The 10,840-nt window shown below is 43.7% G+C and overlaps 1 protein-coding gene; it reads right to left on the bottom strand.

Annotated features, from left to right (window-relative positions):
• Positions 1-586: 586 nt before the first annotated feature.
• GSTUM_00008331001 (uncharacterized protein) lies at positions 587-942 on the bottom strand. XM_002839991.2 has 3 exons: positions 855-942; positions 754-797; positions 587-694 (listed from the first exon to the last, which is right to left on the bottom strand). Exons 1-3 carry the CDS (start codon positions 873-875, stop codon positions 661-663), a joined length of 99 nt encoding a protein of 32 aa, XP_002840037.1. The 5' UTR covers positions 876-942; the 3' UTR covers positions 587-660.
• Positions 943-10,840: the final 9,898 nt, after the last annotated feature.

Raw genomic sequence — 10,840 nt, 5'->3', positions numbered from 1 at the left:
ATCACCGTATTTCGTGGTCTTTACTCTCAATAATATGATACGTGTATCATACCATTTATAGAATACCTGTATTTCGAACGAAAAATCTAGCATAAAAATTCCCGCCTCAATTATGAATAACAATTTTAACATTAGTAGACTAACTATGGGGCCGTCCATAATATTATACATATCACACATTACCCCACGATGCCGTGTAATACCACACCGTCCGAGCCCTACACACATGCTCGGTTATCGAGCCATCGGTCATGATCACATAAATTTATACCCGACCATCACCACAATCCGATCATGGGCGTTCTTCTCGACCATGACGTAACTGAGGATCCCTGTGATGAAAGTGGACGAGCATCGCTCTACGGTAGCCGAGCAAAACTCGACCGCAGCCCGACGGTGCCCATCACTAACCTCAACACATAGTCTACGGCTCGCGGCCAGCCAGCGTTCTAGTTGTTGAACTATAAACTTTGAGCACATAACCTCTCCCCGACACTCGACAGTAACTGGCCGGGTAGGAGTCGTCGTGGCTTTACTGGTGTTCATTGAATGACTGATTGCCCCTACGATCACAAATCTGATGAAGTCCCCTCTAATCTTTTCGATTAACGCGATAGCAAGTAAACATTAACATCACACCACCTAACATCTCAGGCCACACTACTTTCTCTCCGCCCTTGCCGCTGCCCAGTTCCTATCAACTTTGCGATCAGTCCACTTGGTAGCTACCGGCGCCATAGGGTTTCAACCCACGATATAAGGTAAATTGCTTCCCCGATAAAGAAGGCTGTCAAGAGCTAGAATTAGTGAGGTCAGTTGGGGCAGCACCTTGGAAAAGTCTCAGGAATACATACAAATTTGAATACGAAACCCATTTCGGCCTTCTTTTTTTCTTTTTGGAGACAAATTGCAGGTGTGAGATAGTATTTTCGAGTCGAGTCTTGGGATTTTTGGGTGTGGAGGTGTGTAAGGAAGGTATCACCCTTATATATCTTCCATCCGGACCGCTATCGGGTGATGAGGTGAGCGACTCGATCTTTTCATAAAAAGCCGGGCTCGCCCAGTGGAGTCCCGGCTGTCTTGGCAATCCTTTGCGCTGAGATCCGGAAAAGCTGTTTCTAAATTCGGAATCTGTTAAAAAGCTAGAACCAAGAGGGTGGGGTGGTTCTGATTTGGGAGCTTCCAAAGCCTGGAATTGGAGACATGAATCGATGATGAATTTTCCGTGTTGCCGAGCTTGAGACGGTAGTGTAGTGATGATATCAGGGACCAGCACAAACAACCTACTCGAGTACAGTACTGTACTTGGTGAGTGCATAGTCTAGGTGGCTAGTGAACACGACACATCGCCTTACGAAAAAAAGAGACATGCCTAACAGAAATTCAGTGATCCAACAAGTACTCGGATATGGAGGTTAGTGATGGGACAGACAGGGTATGGGTGGCCGAAGACATATGCGCATGGCGCGGGAATCAATAGGCATGTCCTCGGCCACTAGATCCCGGTCCGTCTCATCACCAACCTCCATACTCGAGTACCGTGCTGTGAGAGAGAGGCATTGCTCTTCCTAAGATACAGGAGTACTCGTAGAAACCGATAGGCTTGAATACGTGGTGTAGGACCTAAAGTTACTCCACGCCTCCTCCAATATGTAGACTGCGCACTTCTGTCGTAATCTGTGCCTGGCCATCAACGAGTCTGACATAGTTCTGTTCGTCACCACCTTCCCCCCTATCACTTGATTCCTTTATAATAACATCATGTCCCCCAGAAAATCTAAGGATTGACTGCAAAGCGACAATTTTTCCCTGCGCCGCCCCTCACCACCCCATCTGGACCGAAAAAAATCCGGATACCCAGAAACCAGACGCTGCCACGGAAAATAGACTGTGTCCCAAATCTTTTTTTCTAACCTCTACATTTTTAGAGATTCCCACGGGGAGCTCTCCGCCCACTTAATGCATCGCGATTCAGGATCCTCCTTGCTTTCTAGTTGACTTGGCTATCGTCAGTACAAACCAGACTTTTAGGAAAAAATACTTGGGTGCGGCTGAGGCGAAGCCGGGCATCGTACCTCTTGTTCAAAATTTCGGTCCCAAACGGCCAGTCCGACCTATGATCTGGCCACGATTCAGAAGAGCCTAGGTCAATCCGGCTTAAATTATTACCGGCAACCAAATCTTGAGGGCTCCCAGGCAACCGCCATATTGAGAGATTATGCAATCCAGCCAAAGGCCGCCAGATGCCCGGATTAAAATCCACAGATGCATACACAGAGCTCTTTATACAGTATTTATTTTAACCTTGACTGCATAACCCACAGATACCCGTTCATCCGCTGATATCCAGTTCAGCGGCCTTTATTTATCCCAGTCGCGTCGAATTGGCGCCTAACTAGCCATCCCTCAAAACACTACAAAAGAACACCACCATAGGCAAACCCACCCCGCAACCATCCCCCCCAAGATTAAATCCAAAAATCACAAGCAGCAGCAGCTCACGCACGATCGCCCATGGAAATTGATCCCTTCGCAAAGTCATCGCTGACGGAAAAGTGCTATGGCAAGGTCTTGGCGACAACGGTGGTACAAGGCACAGGCCAGATGTTTTCGTACACCTAATGCCAAGTATTTAATGGAGTACGGTGCACAAATGAAAAAATACCGAACAGAAACACAACACCACTATTTTCCACAGAACAGGTATCATGACCAGAGTGTGTTAACAAAAAAAGAAGGTTAACCAACAGAAATATAGAATGATAAGCTTCCATTTGGAAATATTGTGACTAAAATGCATCAAAAAATAGGGAAATTTTATTTTAATTGAAACAGAATACCATCTTACTATAAGCGAAGATAGGAGTTCCTGTAAAAGTATTAAGATAAAAAGGCTTCAGAAAGCAGAGAGGAAAGAAGTATATGCTAATGAGAAAAGTCAGATTTTCTTCATAATATCTGCACCCATGGCTCCAACTCCTCCGCAATCTCATCAAGTACTTCAGTCGACCACTGGGTCTCAGTGTTCTGAGACCCCAATTCCTCCAGTTGAGTGTGTTTCTATTACCTCTTCATTAAGATCTAAGATCTGTGGACTCCACACTCATGCCTCATGGTCCTTTCGTCATATTGCTCAAGAAGTAGGAGTTGCTGTCAGCACAGCCTTATCAATCTGCCAGGCACCATCCACACCGAAAAGGATCAAGCCATAGTGTCCAAAGACACTTAGTACACCTATTCGCAAACGACTTATTGAGATCACAACATCAAGTCAGAGAAACCAGCATCTTCCATTTTCTGAGGTTGCTGCACTTGCTAGTATTAGAACTAGTCTACATCAATTACGCACAGCTTTTACGTCTGAAGGTTACCATCGTTGTGTTGCACGCCCTCGCCCATATCTCTTCTTTCAAACTAAACAAAAGCGTTTTGATTGGGTATGGCAATATGCAGATTGGACACATACAAATTGGCATAAGATCATATGGAGTGACAAGGCTACATTGAATGTTGGAGGACTCTCCTCAAGTGGTAGAACTTTGGTTACTCGGATGCCTGATGAGGAGGATCATGAAGATTGTCTAGTACTTATCTTTCCAAAGCTGCAGACAGTTCTTGTATAGGTGTAACAATCCCTCCTTGGATGGTTAGTTCTTGGCGATGGAGAACAATACTTCTCTTCTCCTTGTTTGACTTCCTTTATCTTATGATAGAACTAGGCCTCTGCCTACGTTACCGATAGTACAAAACCTCTGTCTTCTATCGGGAACGCATATTGTAAGCTTTCTCTAACCCTTCTCCGTGAAGAGCTTTTCTCTGCATAACAATAAATATTGCAATAAAGATAAAGATCATAAAGGTATTTTATATTCATTTAAAATAATAATATGTAGGAAAAGTACTTAGAACAAAATGTGAAGAATCTATCCTCCTCGGCCACATCGGCCTCCTTATATAGTGTTCTTCCCGCCTATAATCATGTGACCCAAAGTGGTCACATACAAAATCATAAGAAACTAGTCATGTGACCAAAGTGGTCACATGCTCAAAACCCATTACCTCATAGCCAGATCATGTGCAAAAACTCATAAACCAATCATAACTCAATAAACAAGTCATATGACTCGACTGAGTCATATGCGTGAAACCCAATACCTCATAATGAGGTCATGTGCAAAACATAAATCATATGTGCAAGGCATACCTGCAATGTAACGTGTTCGCAAGGTGCTAATCACGTTATCGGTAATAGATACGATAGTTGGCAGGTGGCCTGCTCTTCCTGAGAGAAGGCGAGAGCTGAGAACTAAAGAAGGCTTCGGAGGCATACTAAGGAACAAAGAAGTAACCATTCAACCAAGTATATTGGAATACGGTCTATCAAAGTCTACCTTTTCTATCGTAGAAACAGGTGGTCTTTAAAAGCACAAATCTGTTTATGTCTAACATGAACGAAACTAATCAAAGGTATCAATCAATACACTTTGGTAAAACTACTTAAGTATCAAAGCAATACTTAAAACAAACCAAGTATCAAAGCGATACTTAAAACAAAACATAAAACAAAATCAAGTATCAAAGCGATACTTAAAACAAAACATAAAACAAAACCAAGTATCAAAGCGATACTTAAAACAAAACATAAAACAAAACCAAGTATCAAAGCGATACTTAAAACAAAACATAAAACAAAACCAAGTATCAAAGCGATACTTAAAACAAAACATAAAATAAAACCAAGTATCAAAGCGATACTTAAAACAAAACATAAAACAAAACCAATAACCGAGTACCCATACCGGTTACATGCAAGATACACTCGCAAGGCATACTTGCCAGGCACACGTCCCATGACTCATAATCGAGTCATGTGCGAAACATAACAAATCATAATATAATAAGTCATATGACCCAAATGAGTCATATGCATGAAACAATAACATACCTATAACTCATCATCATGAGTCATGTGAAAACCTTTTCTATGCCAAGCCACGTTCATGACAATGGGTATGTTTTAAAGGCAGCAATAAGAGGCCATTGATAATCTGGGATAAGGAGAATTGGGGGGCAACAGTAAAATCAGTCTTATTCTTTCAGCATATTGTTCCTAGGCTCCATGAATTTTGGCAACAACAGTCCCACCTTCAACTTGATTATGTTTATCTTATACAAGATAATGCCTCTCCACATATAGTGGGCTACACTCAGAGTCGCTTTAAGGAACTAAGTGTAACGTGTTCGCAAGGTGCTAATCACGTTATTGGTAATAGATACAATAGTTGGCAGGTGACCTGCTCTTCCAGAGAGGAGGCAAGAGCTGAGAACTAAAGAAGGCTTTAAAGGTGTACTGGGGAACAAAGAAGTAACCATTCAACCAAGTATATTGAAATACTATCTGTCAAAGTCTGCCTTTATCGCTAAATACACAAATCTGTTCATGTCTAGCGTGAACAAAACTAATCAAAAGTATCAATCGATACGCTTTGGTAAAATTAATTAAGTATCAAAGCAATACTTAAAACAAAACATAAAACAAAACCAATAACCGAGCACCCGTACCGGTTACACTAAGTATATGGGAGTATTTTATCGATTGGCCTCCTTCCTCCCCAGACTGCAATCCAATCGAGAATGTGTGACATCTTATGAAGCAATGAATTCGGCAGCGCACACCATTTCCCACCACCAATGATGCTTTTCATGTCACCATTCAGGAGGAATGGGATGCCATTACTTCCAAAGAACTTAGTTCTTTAGTAGATTCACTTCCAACCTGTGTTTGTGAGGTGCGTATTACACTCTTTTCTACTTTCCATTGGTGTTATCTCTGTATACTATTTCTACTACTATTACAGCTACTACTACAGTGACTTTTTTCGTACATTATCCAGTTATGGGCCAGTTTAGTACCTGAAGCTGACATCAGAGATTCTGATTCTCCTGTAGATCCAAATTGCGAATGGTGGACATTCGGTATACTAGTTGTATGGGGATTTTTGTAGCTCTTTCTCAACTTTTATGCTCTTATGATTACGGAATTTCTTTTCTTTATTGTCCTTCCTTATATCATCATTATTCTTATCACTCTTCTACTTCTATTTGACTTCTTCTGCAGCAACTTGGGGTCGGACCAAGGATGGGGTCTTTTTTTTTTTTTTAACTTGTAGTACTGTTTTTGTAGGCAACTAAATATATGTCTCAAACATCCTGGTATATTCCACGGTGTACGAAATCATCTGGCCTGGCACTTGTATGCTACTTGAACCGCCGGCTACTGGCACCAAGACACGCACCACCTGCTGTGCATCAATTAGGCTGAGGTCTTCAGCTACCGCTTACAGTACAAATACTGTAATAGTCGGTGAAACCAAGTGTAACGCGAAAGCAAGTGTAACGCTACAAGTTTTGTTTCTTGTTTCCCTTCCTTAACATATTCAACTTTAATATGTTTACATAAGCCTGTTATTCATAACTATTAAAATTGAATATGTTAAGAAAAAAGAAAAACGAAAAAAACTTGCTTCCGCGTCACACTTGGTTCCACCGACTATGAGCGACAGCGAAATAGGAGGGGAACCGGCTATTACTCATAGTGAATTTCACAGGTATTTTTCTTCACTGTCGCTCCAAACTTTGGCGGAGAAGCGCGGGTATCACATGACACATTTCCCCCAGCTCCCACAAATTTCATCGCCAGATCCCCCTCCGGAACAGCCCTCTACTAGCACCACATTAAAGCAACGGAAAACAGGAGATGTCTCACGCTTTTAGCAATAACACCAACTCTTTCAATGTTTTCAATATATCAAACCACTTTCCCGTTGTTGGTGGTCGCTCCGAAATCCTAACCTGGCTATCCCCACTCGAACCCAGCACAAGACATCAGGACGTTCGGGTCAGTCGCTTCGATAAAGTGGGAGACTGGCTCCTGCAAACCCACGAGTTTCGAAGGTGGTGCGATAGTACTCACCAAGATGGATTTCATGATCCTGCCCTATATTGCTATGGCAACCCAGGCGTGGGCAAGACTTACATCTGGTGAGATAGATGATACTGAAAGAAAAAACCGGGGAATGTTAATGCTAACGAGTTACGGAGATAGCTCGCTGGTAATAGATAGGTTATGCGAGAAGGCAAGAGACCAAAATTTTGCGGTTGCTTGCTTCTACTTTGACTATGCAGCCCGGAATAAGCAGTCTCCCGCAAATATGCTCGGCTCCTTGTTGAAACAGATCGTCTGTGGTATGAAAACGGTCCCGCGAGAGATACTCCTAGCCTTTGAGGAGCAGAAGAAGGTCATTGGTGGCCAGGGATTACGGGTCTCTGAAATTCTTAAAATGTTACAGACTGTAACGTTGTCAAAACGTACCTTCATATGCGTTGACGCGATGGACGAATGTGTGGAAAATCATCGGCCCGATATTCTCGATTCACTTGCGCAACTCCTTCAGAGATCACCGGGCACTCGGTTGTTCGTGACAGGAAGGCGGCATGTCAGGGATGAGGTCCAGAAGTATCTTGCCGGGAAAGCTACAATCTTATCCGTAAAACCCAACGAAGATGATGTCATAGGATTCATCCGCGCAAGATTGAGTAAGGATGGATTCCCCGACGCTATGGATAGTGCTCTGGAGGCAGAGATAATCAAAAGCATTTCTGAGAATATGACGGAAACGTGCGCAATAGCACCCCGATTGTGAATGTTTACCACTGCTGACTGTTGCGTCCAGATTTCTGCTCGTTTCTCTCAAAATTGAGGCTATCCTAGAAGAACCCACTATCTTCCGGAGACGGCAAAGGCTTAGGGCAGTGTCGGAAGGCCTAGATCTCGGAGGCGTATATGGCGCAACTCTGGCGCGGATAGAGGGGCGGGGTGCGGAGCAAAAAAGACTGGGGATGGCAGCACTGATGTGGATTTCGCATTCGGAGCGCCCATTGCAAATCAACGAGCTGCTTCACGCCCTATCGGTTGGAGTCGGATCAGAAACTTTTAACACTAGTAATATTCCTTCTATACGGACATTATTGAGTTGTTGCTTGGGACTCGTCACCGTTGACGAGGAAGCCTCGACCGTCCGCTTGATCCATGTCACTCTCCAAGAATATATATCCACTCGTCCCGGCCTGTTTGATGGAGCACACTCGATAATCGCCGAAACCTGTCTGTCATACCTAAATTTCCAGCATATCAAGGACCTTCCACCCACACTCGATGCTGCGCCCCAATCAAGCCCCTTTCTTCAATATTCTTCTTTATACTGGGGAGCCCACGCAAGGAGGGGAGCCACCAGTGGCGTTATATCTCTTGCGCTTAATTTTCTCAGCCAATTCGAAAACCATTTATCCACAAAGTTGCTTTTAATGGAGATGTTGCGCATGATTCGGTGGTATATCCGTGATATCCCAACCGATGGCCGTTTTACGGGGTTTACCGGGCTACATTGTGCATCGCTTTTCGGAATTGTTGAAATTGTAGCCACCCTCACCAAGAAGAAAGACTACAAGATCGACAATCGAGATTTCTTGGGCTTAACACCGCTCATCTGGGCTGCTATATGTGGGCAAGAGAAGGTGGCAAAACTGTTATTAGAGCGGCAGGACCTCGATCCGGACAAGCCAGACACATATCTTCGTCGAACAGCACTCTCATGGGCCGCCGAGATGGGACATGAGGGAGTGGTGAAGCTATTGCTTGGCCGGACATCTGTTCATTCCGATCCCATGGCCCGTTGGTTGGGCAAAACAGCGCGGGTACTGAATCTAGTCATGGGAAAGAGATATGTAAACCCCAACGCACAAGATATATGGGGCCAAACAGCCCTCTGGTGGGCTGCATGGAGGGGACATGATGGAATAGTGGAGCTACTCCTGGGAGTGGAAGATGTTAGCCCTGATATTCCAGACAACATGGGCGAAACACCACTCTTTCAGGCCGCATCACAGGGGCATGAAGGGGTAGTGAGGCAACTACTGGAACAGAAAGATGTCAACCCCAAGAGACCAAGTAATAACGGCCAGAAAGCGCTCATGCTAGCTGTCGAGAACGAGCATGTTGGTGTAATAAGCCTGCTTAAAGCTCATAAGCCCCCAGCTTAAAATTTTGTTTGGGGGGTAAGGAATTATCAGCTACCTTGCCACCCTTAAACGTGGGTATGTCCTATCCCCACAGCCCCACAGCAGATGCCACCCTCCACCAAGCATTGCTCAATTCCTGGAACCCCCCTCCACGATCCCTGAGCACCGCCATCCCACACTTCCCTCTCCCCACTCCCCCTCCAGACCCATCTTGAAGCCTGAGAAGCCTGAGCCTGGGAATTCCCCTGGGCTGGGATTAGTCAAGGAAACTCAGCGAGAATGTGTTCATATAAACCTTTTAATTTTTGAACATTTGCTACTAGCGGGATGCCCTGCTCAACGAAGCTATTGTTCATAGCACTTGGTGTAATTGGGTTGGTGGCGGGTGGGATAAAATATGGTGCTATTTTATTTCTGAACGTGTACATTTTATTGTATTTACTTTTCCGCGTCATCATACTAGCCTGGCTTCTGTGCGTCTCTGTTTTGTCAGTCTTTTTTTCTCCTACGGAGGGTGGGTAACGTATTGGACCGGGAAGACCAGACAGGCGGAAGTGGATTGGTTTAAATCGCACTGGAGGGGTTGAAATTTAAAAATTCCAATTAACTCCCAAAACTGGGTGGGCGAAATTCAACAGTGTATCATAATTTAAGGGGTATCCCAGATCGAACGTTATGCTGGACCCCCCCCATTTTTGAGCAAAATTTCGGAAGGCTTGCTTTTGCGGAAATTTTTCTGCAGCGAGGATCTAAGCAAAATTCGCGCCTACGGAAGCAATTTAATTTCCACGCCCAATCCCCCTCGCTATCTAATGTGGTAGGTTACTAGATCAGAAGGATCCGATTTACCATACGGTAGACTACCAGCGCTTAGAGCATCATTTCCAATATTAAAAATACCATAAAAGGACTATCATAGCCATTCCCGAAGTAACTGCGAAAGCAAAAACTTCCCTCCTCTCCCCCGACATGTCTGGGGAATGATGTGACTTGAATGACAAGTTCCTGGTCAATACACTTCCCATTGACTTATTCATCTTGGTAGAGACTCTTCTCATATTATGTTTGTTACCGCCGACGATATTCCACCTTTTTTCAACAACTCCCTCTGATGCTTCACTATGCTCCGCCTCGGTTTACCATAGTAAGGGTTTTCAGAGTTGAAAGGATGATTTCCGGATAATGAGTAGACACTGGAAACTGCAGTTGGTCACTTTGCAGTGTTGGCCAATTGTGTCCTGATGTCTTCTTTTTTTTGTTTTTTTGTTTTTTTGGTAGCATATTTGAATGCACTGATGTAATTGAGGGAAGAAAAATGTCAAGGTTGGGGTGGAACTTACCGATATTGCCAAAACCCTATTCATTATCAACAAAAAGTCAAAACCAAGAAAAAATGAATTCCGGAGAATATGGCGTAATCATTTCTGAAGTGGGTGATAATATCTTTGGACTTTTTCCTTTTTTCTTTTCAATTTCCTTTAACTTATATCTTATGTATGATACTCGTACGATATTTTCTCTAAGTTTTGGGCTTTGGCTAAACAGGGTTAACTTATGGGCTCCGTATTGTGGGGTTAGAAATAGGGCTATGATGTTTTTTTTTCAAAATCCTATGATAGATTGTGTATTGTACTATACCATACATTATCGTACCGCTACCGCGCCGGCTGCGATGTCCTCCGTTACTACAACCGGTCACTCACCTTTTTATGACCGGACAAATCAACTTATCGATGATTGGCCAGTATAATCAGGATGATAT

Source organism: Tuber melanosporum (genome assembly GCF_000151645.1).
Source record: "Tuber melanosporum whole genome shotgun sequence assembly, scaffold_45, strain Mel28".
NCBI lineage: Eukaryota > Fungi > Ascomycota > Pezizomycetes > Pezizales > Tuberaceae > Tuber > Tuber melanosporum.
The sequence above is the reverse complement of the archived record's forward strand: the minus strand, read 5'-3'. Positions and strand labels throughout refer to the sequence as shown.